A 21,186-nucleotide genomic window follows, 5' to 3' on the forward strand; every position below is an offset into this window, starting at 1 on the left:
AAACAATAAATAGAATCGTGCAGCAAATTAATAAATCACAGATTAATAAAGTAGTTAATAAAAATTGAACCCACATGATAAGCCGTCATTTTTACATAAGTGGAATTGACTTAAAAGTTATCTTGACAAACCTTCCAATCTACTTTCCAATAAAGTTGCCTTAACTATGCAAGTTTTTGACAGCTGGCCAATCAAATACAAAAAATTGTCTTACTTTCATGTTCCTAATGTCGGCTGAACCTGCCCAAAATTGTCCTAATCTTTGAAGTTTTAAATAAGTTTTCTAAAACTTAACTGTATATAAATAACTTTATCAAAAGAAAGAACTTAGTTTGTTTGATTTTCTTATCTGTATTCTGTTAATAATTGATTGATTTTGAACACATACTATCAAATAAAATTAATTAGTAAACTAATTATTAATTAAATTCTTACCCTTTAATTCAAATTTTGAAATATCGAAATGGAAAACGATGATCAAAAAGTATGATGGAACTTATATATATATTAGTATAAATGATATGGATTTATGAAAATGAAAATAGTTTTGTTCTTTAAAGTTAGATGTAAACTTAAATGAAGTCTGGCGAACCTGTCGCAAGCTACAAGCAGCTATATTTCGACATGGTTTCAATATAAACCATGAATTTGCTCGCAATGATCCTAAAGGACATGGATTAATATCAGGTAAATAAGTTGAATCATTTAGCTTTACGTAATGCATTAATTAATTAATTTTGTTTTATTTTTCTTCAAAGAATCCAAATTTACAAGTGTTTTAATGAAATATAAAAAAATAATTGGCTTATCAGAATTTGAAATTCGAGAATTAACTGATTACTTTCGAATTCGAGATGGAAGAATTGCTTACAAACAATTTTGTGGAGTTCTTTGTGAGAAAGGTCAGTAAAGTGATGAAATTAACATAATAATATGAATCCATATTGCGAGTGCCAATCAATTGAATAATTGATAGTTGATAAATATCAAAGTTTATCGTAAAATAAAATAATTGATAATAGTTTTGAAAATTGAGAATTCCAAACTGTTGTGAATCACTGGAGCATATATCTATCTATATTTTTCAATTAAAAGTAGATTTGTTTATTAATGAATAAAGTATCGAAAAGCTCAATTTCAATATTTATCAACTATTGAATCATATTTGACACTCACATATTATTTGGATTACTTTTTTTAAAAAAGGTCAGGAGCACAGCCAAAATCTAGACACTGCAGATGGACTTGAATGGAATGATCCGATGCATGTTAATATTTTGAATGATCAGGAAAAACGTCAGTTATGTATTTTACTGATGAAAATAGCTAAAACTTGTATCATACCACTGTTTCCGTATTTTCAAGATTATGAAGTGGTAAGTTCTTATACATAATGGAAATTTTTTTATCGAAATTAGTTGGACCTAGGAAAATCTAGGATTAAGGAATGCTCTGGTGTAGGGATTTTCAAATGAAAAATATGAAAGTATAAAAGAATGATGAGAATCTTTCCTTCGGTAAATTATTTTGAGTCTTCTTTTTTGAATTTTCAGAACAATCATACGTCCCTTACTTAAGTTGATACTTTGTGGCGAGATTATACAATTTTAAATCCGGAGATTTGATATGCAACCAAAAATTTTGTAGGTAGCATGGTTTTTAAGAGATAAGTCGATCAGCAAATTGATTAATCACATGCTGATAAGCAGGATTATCAATTCAAAACTGGGCGATTTTAGAGCACAAAGGGGTGTTAGCAGAGGTACGCGACAAGGTGGTGTCCTATCCCCTCTCCTCTGGAACTTAGTAATAAATGAATTACTAATTACTCTAGAAAGAGAGGGATACCGAGTGTTTGCTTATGTGGATGATGTTGCTATTGCAGAACGGGTAACAACCCAATATCCTAAAAGAAATCTTAAAACACGCTTTAAATAAGCTTATCATATGGGCAAATCGGTGTGGACTAGGCGTTAACCCATAAAAACTGACCTTGTCCTCTTCACAAGGAAATAAAAAATCCCACTCATTGACCCTCCCCTTATAAACGTTGTACCACTTAAATTCTCTGACCCATCAAAATACTTGGGTCTCATTTTGGATAAGAAATTAAGTTGGAAACCCAATATTCAAGAGAGAATAAACAAGGCCACAGTAGCCCTGTTCTCCTGTAAAAAGGCCATTGATAATAAATGGTGTCTACAGCCCCGCATTACACACTGGCTATATATCTCGGTCATAAGGCCGATCCTTACTTATGGAGTAGCGGTATAGTGGACGGCGCTAGATATAGCGACAAATCGCGATAAACTCAGCAAAGTCCAAAGAACAGCCTGCGTGTGTATGGGAGGAGCACTTCGCTCTACCCCCTTCGCCTCACTTAATGTTCTGTTCCATCTAATACCGTTGGACATTTTCAACAAGTAAACGGCCGCTAATACACTAACCCGGCTTTAAGCCTCCTCTCTGTGGATCAATAATGGAATTGGCCACACTACTATTTTGAACTCGTTCAGAACTATAAACAGTAATATTGACTTCACCATACTTCATCCTCAGTTTAATAACTATAGCTCCAATGTGACTATACCTCCCAGGTCTTTTTGGGAGAATACATCATTTTTGAACGATGATCCTATAAATTTTTATACAGACAGATCTAAAACAGAGGATGGGGTTGGTGGAGCCGTATACTCAGATAGACTAAACATAAGTCTCTCCTTTCGTCTACCCGATCATTGTAGCGTGTTCCAAGCTGAAATCCTGGCTATAAAAGAAGTCCTATCATGGCTTAGAGAAAACGTTATATCAAGCTGCGTTAAAGTCCCTAGAATCTGTCTCCACTAACTCACTAACAGCCCTAAATTGTCTATCTTCTCTTACAGAGATGGCTACACAGTTCAACATTCATCTTCTCTGGGTGCCGGGCCATAAAGACATTCCAGGGCATTGCAAAGCTGACGAACTTGCAAAAAGCGGAACAACTCTACCTCTGCTGGCTCACAATGCTAGCATAGGTATCTCCTTAGCTGCATGTAAACTCATGCTAAAGCAAGATACCATAGAGAAAACAAACTTCAGGTGGAATAACACCACCATCTGTTTAGCGACTTAACTAATTTGGCCTAATATTAGCGCCAGGTGCTCAAAACAGTTATTCTCTCTGAGTAGATTGCACATTAGCTACGTTATTGGTGTCCTGACTGGGCACTGTTTAATAGGAAGGCATGCTATTCGACTTGGAGCCCCAGCAAATGATTTTTGTAGGAGTTGGATGGACGAGGAGGAGGAGACAATTTTTGATCTTCTGTGCACATGTCCTGCCTTATCGCAAAGACGTGGAATCCTCCTTGGAGACTACTACTTCAACGATACCAGAAATCTAAAAAAATCTGACATTGTTTGTCTCCTACGCTTCATTCAAAGCTCCAATTGGTTCGACGATTTAAGCTGATCAACTGACCCATGTGGTATCACAACGGACCATACTTTGGTCTAAGTGTGTTGGTATTCCCAACCAACAGCCACTTTAACCTAACCTAACCATGGTTTTTGAGCATCGGACAAAAACTTAGATACTTACTTACTCACTTAGGTCCTCAGACCTACATATAAAGTCTGTGGGCGATCCCTAATGGGACATAGGGTCTCAATTACTCTTGTAACCGTTTAATAGTTATTAAGCTTTGTGTTCAAGCTGAGCGAGTTGTTCCTCCAAACATTGGACAACAACCCGAACGCAGCCTTAGATTTTCCGATTCGGCTAACGATATCTTGTTTGATTTCGTCCTCAGTAAAGATCATACTACTATAGGAAACTGAAAACTCTCTACTATTTTTACAGGTTGTTGAGAAATATGTTTACCAAAAAGGATGAGTGGGGGGTTCCGAAGGGGATCGTCTCAGTTTTTTCATCACAATTTCTGCGTCTCTCTTCACCCTTGTTTCCATTTGGCGGAGATCCATTATCCATGATAGCAAGCTTACAACACCAACTTTTTCAGGGCACCTCTCCTCCGCTAAGCAAGCCAGTTAAACTCCCTGTTGACGCTGTCAAATGCCTTCTTAAAATCGATGGCTCAAAATCGATGAACAGCAGGTGAAGTGGTGGATATTTAATGCACGACCCGAAAATATTGGATGGAACATCCTATTTGTTCAAACTGCTTTAAATCAAGGAAGAAGTAATTTTCACTTACTCCACTGTTTTCAAAAAAATGTATGCAGCATCAAACAAGGATTACAAGCAACTTTATTGTTTTTTTAAGTTAAGGCAGCAAAATTTATAGAACCTAAACAGTGATCTTCCAAAAGCTTTTTGGAAAAAATGTTAAAATCATAAATGGTAGAACCATTAAGTTTGTCTCACCAAACGCTTTTTTATGGATATTCGAAACAGCAAACGTTCCGCTTGACTACAAAAAAGCGATAATAAATCCACTGCATAAAATGGGAACTGCATATAATCCAAATAACTACAGAGGTATTCCGTTCTTGAAAACCTTCAAAAAGTTATTCAGTGCCCTGATATTCAACAGATTGACGGTGTGTGTCAACAACAAAAGCGTACCTAATGAGTTTCAAGCGGAATTTAAGAGAAACCGGACAACTATTCTCATTGATTAATATTGCGGAAAGTTACAAAAGAATTAACAAGAAGCTATATGCTTTTATGTGCATTCAAGAGGACACAAGCGTTCACAGGTTTTTCTCAAAACCCACCTATATCTTTCAACTCCTACTCTCACCTCCCCGTGTTGAACATCGGGTGCCTAGTAGCTCAACTGGAGATTGGGTTCCAACCCCAGTGGAAAGTTGTTGGAGGCAGCAAACGAGAGAGAGGGAGAGAGGTGTTTCCACTAAGGCATCTCTCCTTAACCAGACGGCAGCGGACAAATTCTCGAGATGGAATCAACGGTGGCGTCTACAGTTCCAGTAAGGTTCAACTACTTAGTGAACACCTTATAGGGCTTCTTCGCCTTATTCGGAGCACAGGCCTATAAGGAGCGGTTTTATCCGGCTCCCCGTTCTTGGAGTTATACTAAGGTTAAACTCCAGGTTGGGGGTTGTGCGGTCGGGTTGATTGGCCACGTAATAAAATACCTTAGTTGCGAAGCACCAACCAGCCTTGGATACGTACGGATTCACTGTTGACAATCCACGTAAACGAAATAAAGACAACGAACTTCGGATCTGTACGTTGAATGTTAGGTCCCTTAACAGACCACGTGCAGCCGAACAATTAGCGGAAGCCCTAAACTGCTGCCAGGCAGATATTACCGCCATTCAAGAAATGCGATGGGATGGACCGGACAAAGGCAAACTAAAAGACTGCGATATATACTACGGCGACTGCTACCGAGAACAAAGACAGCGTCTATTTGGTTGTGGATTTGTTGTTGGAACTAGACTCAGGCAAAAAGTCTTGAGTTTCAACAGTGTAAGCGAGCGCATCACGACAATCCGCATCAAGGCTAAATTCGCCAACATAAGCCTAATATGCGCGCATGCCCCAACAGAGGAGAAAGATGAAGACACCAAAGACATATTCTTCGAGCTCTTGGACAAGTCATATGAGCAGTGCCCTGGATATGACATTAAAATTGTCTTAGGAGATTTTAACTCCAAGTTAGGAAGAGAAGACATATTTGGTGGCATAATCGGGGATACAGTCTGCACGACACCACCTTTGGTAGCTAGAACGCAGTTCACACATCTCAATATCCACAAGTGGACATGGAAATCTCCTGATCAATCAACCGTCAACCAGATTGACCACATTGCGATCGACGCACGACACTTCTCCAGTATACAGGATGTCCGAACATTCCGAGGGGCCAACATTGACTCAGACCACTATCTCGTTGTAGCCAAGGTACGGCTACGGATATCCCGATCCAAGCCAAAACAAGGAGGTACTGTGAGAAGTTTCGACGTTAGACGGCTACAATTGCAAGAGATTGTCATGTCCTTTTCCGATTGAGTCTCTAATAACCTCTTAAGGATTCCTATGCCGCCTGCACTAAGCATTGAAAACCAGTGGCAACATTGCTTTTCAGATATCAGAGATGCCTCCTCTGAAGTGCTAGGTTTCACACGACCAACACAGCGAAACCCCTGGTTTGACGACGAATGCCGGCAAGCGCACCCAGCGAAACTACATGCATAGAAAACGGCGCTGCACAAAAGGACTAGAGCTTCTCACGAGCTCTACGTGCAAAAGAGGCGAGAGGAACACCGGCTTCTTAGATGGAAGAAAAGAGAGCATGAGAAGTGCGCGATCGAGGAGATAGAGGGATGTCACAACAGGAATGAGGTTCGTAAATTTTACCAAAAGGTAAAAAAAACCTCCCAAGGGTACCAGCCACGAACCGAAGCCTGTAAAGCCGATCAGGGGAACATCGTAGTAGAACCGCATTCGATGCTGAGAATATGGAAAGATCACTTTTCCAAATTATATAACGATGATGACGGACCAAATTACGCTGTAAGGGAGTTAGAACCACTCCACTAGGCGACGCAGATCAACAATTCCGCCTACCCGACCTTGACGAAGTAAAGGTAGCTTTATCTAAACTTAAGTCAAACAAAGCTGCTGGAGCTGACGGCATCGCTGCCGAACTATTCAAAGCAGCAGGCGATGACTTGGTACAGAGCATGCACCAACTCATCTGCAAAATATGGTCGGAAGAAAGCATGTCCGATGAGTGGAATCTCAGCATAGTATGCCCGATACATAAGAAAGGAGACCCTCTAAATTGCGTCAACTACAGAGGCATCAGTCTCCTGAACATTGCGTTTAAGATCCTCTCTGCCGTATTATGTGAACATCTGAAGCCATTCGTCAACAACCTGATTGGTCCTTATCAGTGTGGCTTCAGACCAGGAAAGTCCACTATCGACCAAATATTCACACTACGTCAGATCTTGGAAACAACCCAGGAACTTCAAATCGATGCCCACCATCTCTTTATCGATTTTAAAGCCGCGTATGACAGCATCTGTAGGGAAGAGCTCTACAGAGCAATCTCTAGTTTTGGCATAACTGTTAAACTTATCCGTTTGTGCAGAATGTCGATGAAGAATGCACGCTGCTCTATCAAGGTCGGAAAAGATCATGTCAAAAAAGGTTTTAGACAAGGCGATTCACTGTCATGCGACTTCTTCAACAACGTGCGGGAAAGAATCTCCAACACTAGAGGCACAATCTTCCAAAGGTCCATTCAATTACTCGGATACGCAGATGATATTGACATAAGTGGAAGATCAAAGTGCGATGTCAGTGGAGTGTTTTTGAGCATTGCGACGGAAGCAAAGAAGATGGGTTTAATGGTCAATGAGGGCAAGACCAAGTTTAAGCTGTCATCAAAAAAGGACACTGAACGATGACGTCTTGGACAAAGCTTTACCATGGACAGCTATATTTTGAGGCAGTTAAGAACTTTGTCTACCTAGACACCGCTATTAACACAGTCAACGACACCAGCACTGAAATCAAACGAAGAACTCTTGCAAATCGCCGCTTCTTTGGACTTAGAAGGCAATTGAGAACTAAAGTCCTCTCTTTAGTATCTAAACTCACCATCTATAAGACACTCATCATCCCGGTTCTCATTTGTGGCGCTGGGGCCTGCACCCTGTCAAAGAAAGATGAGAGCGTCTTAGGATGCTTCGAGAAAAAAAAATGTTCGGGTGATTTTTAGTCCCGTACGCATAGATAGAGAATGGAGGAGAAGATATAACGAAGAACTGTATGGCGTTACAGCGACACCAACGGCTTAGATGGCTGAGTCATGTAGAGCGAATGGACATCAACGCTCCAGCCCTGAGGGTCTTCGAATCCAATTCCAAGAGACGGCGCGGTAGAGGAAGACTGTGATTTAGGTGGCGCACTCAGATGGGTGATGACCTCAACCAACTTGGCGTGTTGATGGGAATCTCAAGTAAAATTGTGAAGCAATTGAAAGCATTTTATGAAAATAACGTCTCGGGATAGTTAGAATATTTGCGAAGATTTTGTAAGGGAAATGAGTTAAAACAAGGCTGTTTTTTAGTCACCTTATACTTCATTTTATTTATAAATGATATCGTAGAAGCTATTGGAGGAGGAATTGATTTGGTCTAATACGGGTGCCATGTCTAATATTTGCAGACGAATGCAGAATGGGCAGGTTCAGACAACATAATGGACTTGAAAGTTACGCAAGTTTCTGATTGACCAGTTTCTAAAAAATTACCTTCCAATTAAGGCAACTTTAAGGAAAAGTTGACTGGAAAGTTAGTCAAGAAAAATCTCCTAACTATCAAGTCAAGTCTACTTCTATTAAAATGACAGTTTATAATATTTTTTCATTTGACTGAAAGCTGAACTTTATTACTCTGTGAGTTATTTATTTTCTGCACAACTTTATTTAATGCTTTCTAAAAAAGACTTCTTTGTCAATTTGGAAAAGAAATAACTAATATTTCTTTACAATACAAAATACAAATCGTGGTAGACTTGTAACTTGCCTGAGAAGTGTTTTAAAGACAGTAATTTTGTTGGTTCTTTTTGTACTATGAACTTAAAGTAGAGATTTGCGAAGTAAAGTTCTGAATTTGAAATTTATGAAACTAGGTGCCTTGGTCAAAGTTTATATTCAAAGAATGAAGTTGACTGCAAATACAATCCCTTATGTTGGCTGAACCTGCCCAATGATAAACCGACTCGAAAGCTATTTCGATCTTTGGTTTAAATATTGAAATTGTACGGGAGAACAAGTATTGTACGTTTGTTGCTAACCCCTACTCTTAATATAAAAAAAAACTTTTCCAGATGAAGTTATCGGAGTCGAAAAGAGCAATTTCTGCATTTTGGGGTTGTTACGTTGATAATAGAAATGTTGACCATAGTGCTAAGATTAAATTGTTTTAAGTAACTGTAGACTGTATGGTGCACATCGGTGGGGACATTACAATTTTGATGATAAAGAAATGTTTTTGATATGCTTCCTTAGAATACACCTAAATAAATGCTAAATTTGGAAATATCAGTTCGACCATTGTTTTTGGATGTTCCTAATTTTGGAAGACGGAAGATTACCCAAAATGTGCACATTCATGCAGATATTAGCTCAGGTGACTTGAGAAGCTGTTTTCAGAACCTATTGGAAAGGGATTTACCGCCAGTTAAACCTAAATTTAAATATATAAATTGGGTGGCGCAACAGTCCACGTTCTAAGTTGGTCCTCATTCGAGATCAGCAGAGAACCATCTATGTCCTTAATAGGGTTTTGCTTTGAGCTCTTAACACCAGGTAGCTCTTTGATTATCCTATAAAGAGTTTCTGTCACACCTATGCGGCTTCTTCTGCTTCTTGAGCCAAGCATTGGTGTAATTCCACTTATCGTGTTTTACACTACATTTAACCTTCTTCGTCTCTTTACTATTTACTATTGTTATTTTGTTTTGTTCCAACATAAAGTTTCAAAAGCATTCCAGTTCGCTGAAGCCAGTGGAGATAAATATAAAATAATGTATTTTTGCAAATTTTCTTCTACCAAAAAGTGTAGTTTTTGAAAGTAAAGTTTGGTAAATCAAACGATTTATGAAATATGCAAACATTTTTGGTAAAAACTTTTCAAAAGTGAGCTTCAAAAACTAGATGAAAATCCTCAACTACGATTTTATTTTGTTATTCAATATTTGACACTCCGCTAAAATAAAATGAAAATACCATCTGTAAAGTTCAAAAATTTCAATCAAGTGCAATTTTCATTATTTTACTTTTGCAATTATCACAGTTTTTGATAAGAAATTTTGTAACTCAGAAACAATTTGTATGGGTTTTAAAATTTCTTCTCCGGTTTGCTTAAGCCATACGACAAAAATTGTAAAAGCTGCTTTTTGGAAGAAGTCAGAAGCTCTTTAATTTGAATCCTCTTTATTTAATAGGTAACAAGAAATTCTGGTACAGTAACTGTAGCTCATTTTTCAAGGGTCTTGCATTTTATGAAACTCTCTCTTTCCGAAAAGGATTTTATGCTCTTAATAAAACGTTATATGAAAGATTCATACACCGTTAATTATGTAGCATTTGTAAAACATATTGATGCCATAATAAAATATCTAAAAGAACAAGGATTAATGGACCAATCAAATGTAAGCCGTCAAAAACTATATATTTAAGGAAAAATATGATCAAAAAAGTATATTTTTACAGAACTTGGTTTCTTTTCCTGGACAATTGATCGACCTTGAACTTCCCGAATTGCCAATTCCAAATGCTGAGGGCATCAATAAATACACCACAACCTTTGAAATTCCCCATAAGTCTGATAATGCTATTTGTGATACAATATTTACAATACAAAACTATGTTTATGAAAATGGTATTCGCATCTCAGAATTTATGGAACCATTCGATGTTCTTAAATCGGGAAGTATTACAAGAAATCAATTTGTGCGGGCTTTAGATTGTGTTGGCATTTCTGAATCGAAGCGTTTAAGACTAGGCGAAAGAGAATTTGAATCGATTTTTTCAACATATGCTGACCCGATTGATTTCAGTCGTGTGAAATGGAAACATTTTTGCGATGAAATTGACAAAGGTCCGTTTTTCATATTCTTTTCATTTTATTTGAGAAAATTTAAATTTAAAATTTACAGTTTTCACTGAAAAACACCTTGACAAACAACCACGACTTCCTGTGGGGGAGCCTCTAAAATATATCAAAACTTTACCTAAGCCAGGTCAACATAATTGGAAAGATCAATCTGAAACTATTCGAGATCTTTGTGAAGAAACTATTAAACGAATACAAATTAAAATCAATACAAGGCGAATTTATTTGCATCCATTTTTCAAAAATTTCGATAAGTAAGTTTGGGTTGAAATTTTCCAAATTTGATTTACCTAAGTCAAATCTAAAATTAAAGATTAAATAAAGGATATGTGCGTCCAAGCCAAGCCTTTCAGGCACTCTTGAGTAATACCATTCTGATTTCTGAAGAAGAATTTGCAGCACTCGAGAAGCGTTATTGTAATGATATGGGTTTCAATTACATGCGGTTCTTGGAAGATATAGATCCAACTGAATATGCTTTCCCCAAGGTTCGAGACACAAAATCAATTAAAATCTTGATCTTAGTCCAATATTTGTATGTATTTTTAAATTCAAGTTAAAAGAACCTTTGCCTATAAGAGAAGTTCATGAACCTGAAAAACCGTGTCTGATAAAGGCCAAGCCCACAGAACAAGATGTAATTCAGGCCCTTTCTAAGATAAAAAGACAAATGTCCATCAATAATGTTAAAATTATTGACTTCTTTGTGGACTACGACCATCACAGGGAAAATCAAATTCCGGAATCGGACTTCCGACGAGGACTTGATAATGCTGATGTAAAACTTACTGTCCCCGAAGTTGATATAATTTGCGACATGTGAGATTTTAAAATTTAAGTTTCTAAGGTTAAAACCAAATGTTTATATTTTTTTACAGATTCCGTTCTTCTAATCGCGGTTGTTCAGTTCGGTATCGAGACTTTTGCAATACTCTCGATGAGATTTTCATTCAAGAATCCTCTGTACAAGACAACGAATTATCAGCTCCTTTAAAGCATTTCCCATGTGTTGATTGTGTGCAATGTTTCCTAAATTTTGAAGAACGTACATCAGCATCCAGGGCTCTTCAGAAATTAGCTACCAAACCAGATCAAATTTCAAATCTTCAATCGTTATTTAAAGATTTCGATAAAGAAAATTGTGGGACAATAACACAAAATCAATTTCTTCGAGCATTGACGGTTCGTGATATGAACAATTTAATCAGTAGAAATGAATTTGAAGTTGTTTGCAAATGTTTTGGTTACGAAAGAGGTAAATAATTCATTATTAAGGAATTTTCTGTTCCTAAAAGTAATATTGCTTGTTTTTATTTTCTCATTGTAGGTTTGCGTATTGAGTTCGACTATAGAGCGTTTTTGAATATCATAAATATTTTACATGAAACTGGACAAGTTAAACGACACGTGTGAGAAATTATCAAAGATTTAAATTGTTTAAATATTTGTATTTTCTTTCTTTAAATGAAAAAATTAGTTATATAATTTATGAGTTTTTTTTTGGAGACGATTTCATTTAATTATGTAATTTACAGAAATTCATTAATTTCAATTCAATAAGGTTTTTCGAGGGTCTTCAAAGTGAAATGGATTGTTTATTTCATTTTAAAAGTAAGCTATGCAAAGTTAAGATTATTGACAAATAGAGCCAAATAACGTTCGTAATTGATCCAAAAACAAACGTTATTCATTTAATTGTCAATCAATCAAAAATAATTCTCCATATTTTAAAAACCACTACGTTCGTGATGAAACACCCAAGATAATTAGTCAATTTAACCAATATCACTCCTCCTGTACTCGTATCGTATTCGTAAACGATTCTGTTGGAGGAATATTCTTTTGCACTCGTTCAGTACTTCAGGTTAGAGCACTTAAAGATCTTGACATTTATAATTCATCTAGCACACTGGGCATGTTTAGACGACATAAGGGATTTGAAAGTTAGGCAAGTTTCTAGTATCTGATCGGCCAACTGCCAAAAAATTACCTTCCAATCATAGCAACTTTAATGGAAAGTTGGAAAATTAGTCAAAAAAAATCTCCCTCAGGTCAAGTCTACTTCTATCAAAATGACAGTTGATAATATTTTCTCATTTAACTGAAAGATAAACTTTATTACTTTATGATTTATTTATTTTCTGCACAACTTTATTTTATGCTTTCTGTAAAAGGATTAAGTTTCAATTTGGAAAAGAAATAATTTAAATTTGTTTACAAATCGTGGTAGCTTGCTTGAGAAGTGTTTTGAAGACAGTAATTTTGTTAGTACTTTTTGAATAATATAGATTTGCGAAGTAAAGTTCTAAATTTAAAATTCATGAAGTTTGAAAAACTAACTAGTTGGCTCGGTCAAAATGTACGTTCAAAGAATTAAGTTGACTGCAAATGAAGTCCCTTATGTTGGCTGAACCTGCCCACTGGCGGATAGTATCCTCACTATTATTTTGAATGGGAGTTCCTTCACTCTGGCAAAACCACTGCCTAACCTTCTCTCCAGCCAGTCCCTGATCCACTTACCATTCTAACTATTGTCCAATTGTACTAACGCCTCTTCTTTCAAAGGTCATGGAAACGCTGATCAATTTTCAACTTAAGAAATATCTTAAAAAGCTAAAGCTTCTTAATGAACGGCAGTATGGCTTTTTTAATAATAAGTCCACTGGTGACCTCATGGTTTATCTCACCGAACGGTGGATGAAGTGTGGTATCAAGCTTTTCTATCGAAGAGGCGAGCAATTGGTATTGATGAATCTCTTTTTTGTTGGGTTAGAAATTCAAGTATTATTGAACAAGATCAACTCTTATATCCACAAAATAAACGCTAGTTTTACAAGGGGCTCTATTTATTCTCCGACACTCTTCCTTACTTTTATAAATGATCTTTGTCTGAAACTTCTAACCCACTTAATTGATTCGCTGATGACAGTACCCTCAGCTTTTCATATTCGTTTTACGATTTTCATCCTTGTTCTTCGGATGCGGGTTACTAACAGCAGCATTTGATAAGTTCATTAAATTCTGATCTTGGCAGCATTGCCCAACGCAGAAATAAAAACCATTAACAATTTAATGGTTCGAAAAGGTTCCCAATGCCTCTATCCGTGGGTGGCACATACATCGAGGAGACTGAACACTTAAGAACAAGAAAGCGGTAGGACTTGATGGAATTCCCGCAGCGCTTTTACAAGCAGCGCCAACGTTATCAATCCAACTGCTTCATCTGCTCATAAAAGAAGCCTTGACTACCAAAAGCTTCCCCGATGAGTGGAAGAAGAGAATTATCTTCAAGCTTTCAAAAAAAGGAGATCTAACAAAGTGCGAAAATTGCGAAAAATGCCAAAATAGTAGCAAAAGTTATACTAGAACGCAACACCTTGAGGCCACACTCGATGCCGAACAAGCAGGATTCCGTGCTGGATCCTCCTGTATTGATCATATCAACACCCTGCGGATCATTATTGAACAGTGCGTTGAATATCGATCACCAGTACACCTGCTGTCCATCGACTTCGAGAAGGCCTTTGATAGCGTTAACAGGGAGTATATCTGGTTAGCTTTACGGAGAAGAGGCATCTCAGAAAAACTAATAGCTATTATTAAAGCAACATATGATGGATCCAAGTGTCACGTTCTGCACGATGATAGTAGGTTGTGAGATGATTTTCAAATCCAAATTAATATTGTTTTTGTTAGTGATAAGCGATGTACTGTGAGGAACTTTGTGAGGAAGCGAAGGAATTCAATGGACTTTGACATCCTATTTAAAGTACTTGGATTACGCGGACGATGTTGTTTGCTTACTCTCTCATAGGATCATGGATCTCCATCAAATGACAACAAGTGTGGAGAGAAGAGCAGATGAAAATAATGCGATCAGCCTTGGAACCCGACATCCTCTCAAATAAATATTTCCTCGCAACCGGTGGAAAAAGTGGAGAGCTTTCAATACCGTGGAAGTATCGTCGCCATCGAAGGTGGAAGCGAACAAGACGTCATCTGCCGCATCGGCAAAGCAAAAGCGGTGTTCGGTATGTTGTCGAAAATTTGGAGGAATAACTCTATCAGCTTAAGAACAAAGCTAAGACTGTTTCGCACAAATGTCGAATCTGTGCTTCTTTATGTGTGCAGTATTACAAGAAAGCTGCAAACCTTCGTGAATAGATGTCTTAGTAACATCCTAAGGATTTTCTGGCCAAAAAGTATATCAAATGAGGTCCTTCATAGAAGGACAGGCCAGGAACCTATGGATTCTATAATAATACGAAGGTGTAAGTGGCAATGAATTGGACATACGCTTCAAATAGATAACGACAGCATTGCAGGCCAAGCAATGCAGTGGAATTCGCTCACACAAGAAGGAATCAGCTTAACGAGGCAAAGGTTGGAGGGACCTGAAACACATTTCCGGAAACCGTACACGATGGCGTAAGGGGTTCCCAACGGTCAACTTAGGTCTGAGGACCTATGTAAGTAAGTTATTTCATTGAATTAACTTAAAGATTGGGACTTTAAATTTTGAAATTACAAATCATTTGACGTTAAAAAGACTGCAATCATTAATTTTGTCTCCAATCATTTGACTGCAATCAATGACTGCGTTCAATCTCAGACAGATAGGGTATCCGAATACCTTTTTGTTAGTGTTTTACGTGTAAAATAACAGCTGATAAAAAACAGTTGGGATGTGATATAATCTGGCAACATTATTATTGCTATTTTTCGGAATCTCAAGTTTGGCAAACCTGACTTGTCATCTTGTCATCTCAACATTCGCTGTCAGAAAATACCATCGATGATTCCCGCCTTTTTGGCACTCATACATCATATTCCCGCCTGAATAGTTAGCCACTTATAATCTCTTCTTAGATTTTAATTAGTTAAGAAACAAAGTTTTATATATGAATTAACATTCATTTGTTTTATTGCGTCAACATAAAACACTTCATCTTGGCGACGAGGTACATATATTTCACGGAACCCATGAATTTAAAGCTTGTAGAAAAATTACTAGCACAGCAGAAGCAATGGATGGAAAGTGTGTTACAATCCAATGCAGACCGCATGGAGAAGATATTTCAGAATTCATCGTCCTCTATGCCTGCCACACCCAACTCCATTCCACAGTTTCGTGCTTTTTCTTCTGAAAAAGAGACTTGGGAAAACTATATGTTCCAACTCCAGCAACACTACAAAGCTAACGCAGTAGAAGACGACAATCTGAAGAAGGCAAATTTTTTGTCAACCTGTGGAAACTACATCAACGAGGTACTCCAAAAACTGTTCGAGACCACCGATGTGAGTATACAGACATTTAAAGAGTTGACAACTAAATTGACAAAACATTTTCAAACAAAACTGCATGTACTCGCATCGAGATGTAAATTTCTGCAACAAAAAATGTCCCCAAGTTAAACGTACGCCGAGTGGATTGCTGATTTAAGGTGACTGGCCCGAGACTGCAAGTTCGTCTGCACAAAGGAAGGCTGTGGTACATCATACGCTGACTTCATGATCAGAGATATGATCGTCTACTATACCCCGCATGAATCCGTCCGCATGGCTGCCACCCAAAAGAAAGACCCAACCTTAGGAGAGATTGAAGAGCTGGTAACAGCATTTGAGTCAACCCAAACTGCTGCCGAAATTTTAAAAGGAAATGTTGTCTCAAAAACACCGTCAACGATTGAAGTCAATTAACTCAGCCATAAACGTGAGCAACAATATCTAAGTAAGTCGAATGAACATTTTTTCACTAGAAAGTCTTGCCCTGGATGTTTAGTCCACCACGATCGAGATCAGTGCAAACACATGAATTCAGTTTGTAATAACTTCAATCGGAGAGGGCATATAAGTACAGTTTGTTTATCATCAAAAAATACTGAAACAGGTTTTCGTAAGAAGTCGCGGCAACGTTCCAAAAGCCGCAGACGTAGGTCATCGTCGCATTCTTTCGCTAAGAATGATAATCGCTCACACCCCAGCCATCGCTCCTCGCACACGGAGACAAACCATTCAATCAATGAGATAAATGAAGATGGACTGGACCCCGATCAGGTTTCGTCAGCACAGTGGGAGCTAGAGCGAAAAGGTCGTCAAATTTTTGTGTCGCTTCACGTTAATCAGCAACCAATGCTTTTTCAGTTAGACACTGGAGCAACATGTTCACTAGTCGGCCTCAAAGGTTATCAGGCTCTTGGGAATCCCCCCTGCGAACCAACTAGTCGTTCGCTGAAGGCTTACGGAGGAGTAAGCGTACCTATTAAGGGGGTCGTCAATGCATCTGTCCAATATGAAAACAAAATTCGCAGTCTGTCCTTTTTGGTAACCGACTATCAGCAAGGTGCAAATATTATGGGTTTAGATTGGTTCGAGGCATTTGATTTCTCGATTAATTATTCAACGGGAGAATCGGTGTTACAGGTAGTAAACGGTGATGCATTGGCAACCGCTGCAAAGTCTATCTGTGAAAAATACAAAGCTGTTTTTACTCCAGAACTAGGTGGCAGTAAACTATTTACCGCTCATTTAACATTGAAACCAAACAGTCAACCCAAATATTTCAAACATCGCCCCGTTCCGTTTGGTTTAAAAGAAGCTGTTCGAGCTGAAATAACACGTTTACAAGAGCTAGGCATACTCCGACCGATTGAGACCAGTCAATGGGCAGCACCCATTGACGTCGTGAAGAAAGCTAACGGCAGTTTACGTATCTGTGGAGATTTTCGTATAACCATTAACCCACAGTTAGAGATCGATCGTCATCCTATCCCCAGAATTCAGGAGCTTTTCCATAAACTACAAGGTGGTCAATATTTTACGAAGGTCGACTTGTCCGACGCCTATCTCCAAGTCCCTTTAGACGATGAGTCAAAGAAACTTAGCGTTATAAGTACTCAATTTGGTCTTTTTGAATACCAACGTTTACCTTTTGGAACATCAAGTTCCACTGGAATTTTTCAAATGTATATTGAACAATTAACTTCCGACATAGATTTTTGCACGTCATATTTAGATGACATCATCGTTTCTGGACGAACAGACGATGAGCATCTACATAACCTTCAGATTTTACTGGAGCGTTTAGAACGACATGGACTGAGATGTCGGCTTGAAAAATGTCAATTTGCAAAGAGTGAAATCAACTACTTGGGCCATATTATCGATGCCGCAGGAATACGCCCATCGGAGGCACGGGTTGCAGCAATTCGGGACTTGCCGGAACCAAGGAACTTAAAGGACTTGGAGGCGTTTATCGGCAAACTGAATTATTATAATCAGTTCATCAAGAACTTCGCCCAAGTAGCTGCCCCTCTTAACAAACTACGTTCGTTAGATCAGCCTTTTGTTTGGGGGGAAGATCAGCGAAGAGCTTTTAATCAGTTCAAAAACGACATTTTGAACGTTACTAGGTTGGTACATTTTCGTGATGATTTTCCAATCACATTAGCCACAGACGCATCCTCACACGGAATCGGTGCCGTGATCTCTCATGTGTATCCAGACAAGACGGAAAGACCGATTGCTTTCGCATCAAAAACGCTTGATGACTCTCAGAAAAAATACAGCCAGATTGAGAAAGAGGCTCTTTCCATCATTTACGGAGTGAAAAAATTCCATCAGTACCTTTATGGACGTCAATTTGAATTGGTTACAGACCATCAACCGTTGGTCACTATTTTTAATCCATCTAAGAAGCTACCACATATGACGATACAACGTCTTCAAAGATGGGCACTCATTCTTATGGGATACACGTATACCATACGTTATCGTCCTACAAAACAACACGGTAATGCCGACTGCCTATCTCGTTTACCAACTGGACCAGACGACACATTTGATAGGTCCGAGGATTCTTGTCACTATGTGGATGAAATAAGCTCTATGACGATTGAAGATTTTCCTATTGACTCACACACAATAGCAAAAACGACCCAGAACGACCCAGTTCTGACAAAGGTCATTCAATGCATCCAATAGGGATGGCCAAACGAAAAGCTTGAATCAAATATTTCTTTATTACCTTATTTTCGTAGAAGACTTTCTTTTGAATTATTTAATAATGTTCTTCTCTTCCACAGTGGAAGTCCTAGAGTAGTTATACCCAAACAGCTACAACCGAAGGTTTTGTCGATTCTCCATCAAGGACACTGGGGACTCATCCGAATGAAGCAGATATCTCGACGTTATTGCTGGTGGCCCAGCATTGATGACGACATCACCAAAACCGTTTCCAGGTGCGTTGCATGTCAAAATAATGCAAGTAATTCCTCCCGAGAGTACACCAGCTGGCCGACAACTGAAGAAGTGTGGGAACGAATACACATCGATTTCGCTGGACCTTTTCAGAAGCAGATGTGGTTAATTGTAGTCGACTCTAAATCAAAGTTCCCATTCGTCGTCCGAATGGCATCAACCACGTCGGAAGCAACAATTCAAGCGTTGCGATCAATTTTCGCTTTAGAAGGACTTCCCAAAACTCTGGTGTCTGATAATGGCACCCAGTTCACTTCGAATGAGTTCCAGCTTTTCTGTCGAAATAACTCAATTAAGCACGTAACTTCAGCGCCATTTAACCCAGAATCCAATGGAGCTGCTGAGAGGATGGTGCGAACATTTAAGACAGCTCTTAGAAAAATTTTATTGGATACAACTCGGTGGGACGAAGCTCTCCTTGTTTTTCTCTCTACGTATCGTTCTACACCAGATGATTCTGGAATTTCACCGGCAGAAAAACTCCATGGAAGACAACATCGCACTATACTCTCTGCAATGGTCCCAGAAGCAAGCAAAGCAAACACGAAATTCAAAACGAAATTTAGTATTGGTCAACCGGTTTTCGTACGACAATATCAACGAAAAGAGAAATGGATTGCTGCAGTTGTAGACAAGACCTTAGGAAGAAGAATGTACTGTGTAAGAGCTAGCACAGGTTCACTCCGACGCCACCAGAATCAAATGAAGTTGCGGTCTCCAACTGAAAATAAAGATGATAATATTTTTTCACCAAGTCTTATTTCAATAAACAAAAACACAGATGTTGGTCAGGCAGCATCAAACGATGATAAACCAGACTCAAATGACGTTGGCGATATGATGCATTCCAGTTCACTTCAAGCCAACGCCAATCTTGAGCAATCTCAAACAATTTCGAATCCAAGTCCAAGAATACATCCTAGAAACAATCTAGAAAATCAACAAGCTTAAGGTACTCCACCGCAGCTTAGACGATCTGAGCGGCCTCGCAAACAGGTTGCATTTTATCCAAATTAAGTGAGGGGGAAGCTGATATAATCTGGCAACATTATTATTGCTATTTTTCGGAATCTCAAGTTTAAGTTCTAAATTTAAAATTCATGAAGTTTGAAAAACTAACTAGTTGGCTCGGTCAAAATGTACGTTCAAAGAATTAAGTTGACTGCAAATGAAGTCCCTTATGTTGGCTGAACCTGCCCACTGGCGGATAGTATCCTCACTATTATTTTGAATGGGAGTTCCTTCACTCTGGCAAAACCACTGCCTAACCTTCTCTCCAGCCAGTCCCTGATCCACTTACCATTCTAACTATTGTCCAATTGTACTAACGCCTCTTCTTTCAAAGGTCATGGAAACGCTGATCAATTTTCAACTTAAGAAATATCTTAAAAAGCTAAAGCTTCTTAATGAACGGCAGTATGGCTTTTTTAATAATAAGTCCACTGGTGACCTCATGGTTTATCTCACCGAACGGTGGATGAAGTGTGGTATCAAGCTTTTCTATCGAAGAGGCGAGCAATTGGTATTGATGAATCTCTTTTTTGTTGGGTTAGAAATTCAAGTATTATTGAACAAGATCAACTCTTATATCCACAAAATAAACGCTAGTTTTACAAGGGGCTCTATTTATTCTCCGACACTCTTCCTTACTTTTATAAATGATCTTTGTCTGAAACTTCTAACCCACTTAATTGATTCGCTGATGACAGTACCCTCAGCTTTTCATATTCGTTTTACGATTTTCATCCTTGTTCTTCGGATGCGGGTTACTAACAGCAGCATTTGATAAGTTCATTAAATTCTGATCTTGGCAGCATTGCCCAACGCAGAAATAAAAACCATTAACAATTTAATGGTTCGAAAAGGTTCCCAATGCCTCTATCCGTGGGTGGCACATACATCGAGGAGACTGAACACTTAAGAACAAGAAAGCGGTAGGACTTGATGGAATTCCCGCAGCGCTTTTACAAGCAGCGCCAACGTTATCAATCCAACTGCTTCATCTGCTCATAAAAGAAGCCTTGACTACCAAAAGCTTCCCCGATGAGTGGAAGAAGAGAATTATCTTCAAGCTTTCAAAAAAAGGAGATCTAACAAAGTGCGAAAATTGCGAAAAATGCCAAAATAGTAGCAAAAGTTATACTAGAACGCAACACCTTGAGGCCACACTCGATGCCGAACAAGCAGGATTCCGTGCTGGATCCTCCTGTATTGATCATATCAACACCCTGCGGATCATTATTGAACAGTGCGTTGAATATCGATCACCAGTACACCTGCTGTCCATCGACTTCGAGAAGGCCTTTGATAGCGTTAACAGGG

The 21,186-nt window shown here is 38.4% G+C and overlaps 2 protein-coding genes across 3 annotated transcripts; both read left to right on the forward strand.

Annotated features, from left to right (window-relative positions):
- Positions 1–344: 344 nt before the first annotated feature.
- LOC129940841 (uncharacterized) lies at positions 345–12,110 on the forward strand. 2 transcript variants are annotated; one of them, XM_056049339.1, is made up of 11 exons: positions 345–484; positions 546–687; positions 759–902; positions 1,207–1,376; positions 9,935–10,141; positions 10,203–10,590; positions 10,649–10,859; positions 10,919–11,093; positions 11,162–11,424; positions 11,484–11,860; positions 11,933–12,110. In XM_056049339.1, the coding sequence occupies exons 1-11, from the start codon at positions 464–466 to the stop codon at positions 12,016–12,018; spliced, it is 2,184 nt and encodes a 727-aa protein (XP_055905314.1). In that variant the 5' UTR covers positions 345–463; the 3' UTR covers positions 12,019–12,110. The 2 variants fall into 2 exon arrangements, with proteins under 2 accessions (XP_055905314.1, XP_055905315.1); XM_056049340.1 differs by having other exon boundaries at positions 351–484; positions 561–687.
- A 3,478-nt stretch (positions 12,111–15,588) lies between these two features.
- Positions 15,589–19,815, forward strand: LOC129954040 (uncharacterized protein K02A2.6-like). The gene is made up of 4 exons (XM_056067675.1): positions 15,589–15,907; positions 16,496–18,452; positions 18,690–19,540; positions 19,646–19,815. Exons 1-4 carry the CDS (start codon positions 15,589–15,591, stop codon positions 19,813–19,815), a joined length of 3,297 nt encoding a protein of 1,098 aa, XP_055923650.1.
- Positions 19,816–21,186: the final 1,371 nt, after the last annotated feature.

The sequence above is a fragment of the Eupeodes corollae genome, chromosome 1 (assembly GCF_945859685.1).
Source record: "Eupeodes corollae chromosome 1, idEupCoro1.1, whole genome shotgun sequence".
In the NCBI taxonomy this organism is placed as follows: domain Eukaryota; kingdom Metazoa; phylum Arthropoda; class Insecta; order Diptera; family Syrphidae; genus Eupeodes; species Eupeodes corollae.

What these genes read in the sequence shown, in the direction of transcription:
- LOC129940841 (XM_056049339.1), top strand. Translation starts at nt 464, where the DNA reads ATGGAAAACGATGATCAAAAA. An exon ending in TGGAAAACGATGATCAAAAA is followed by an intron (nt 485 to 545) that starts GTATGATGGAAC and finishes AAATGAAAATAG; the next exon opens with TTTTGTTCTTTAAAGTTAGA. An exon ending in TGGAGTTCTTTGTGAGAAAG is followed by an intron (nt 903 to 1,206) that starts GTCAGTAAAGTG and finishes TTTTTAAAAAAG; the next exon opens with GTCAGGAGCACAGCCAAAAT.
- LOC129954040 (XM_056067675.1), top strand. Translation starts at nt 15,589, where the DNA reads ATGAATTTAAAGCTTGTAGAAAAATTACTAGCACAGCAGAAGCAATGG. An exon ending in GTTCGAGACCACCGATGTGA is followed by an intron (nt 15,908 to 16,495) that starts GTATACAGACAT and finishes ATACTGAAACAG; the next exon opens with GTTTTCGTAAGAAGTCGCGG. An exon ending in CTGTGTAAGAGCTAGCACAG is followed by an intron (nt 19,541 to 19,645) that starts GTTCACTCCGAC and finishes ACAAAAACACAG; the next exon opens with ATGTTGGTCAGGCAGCATCA.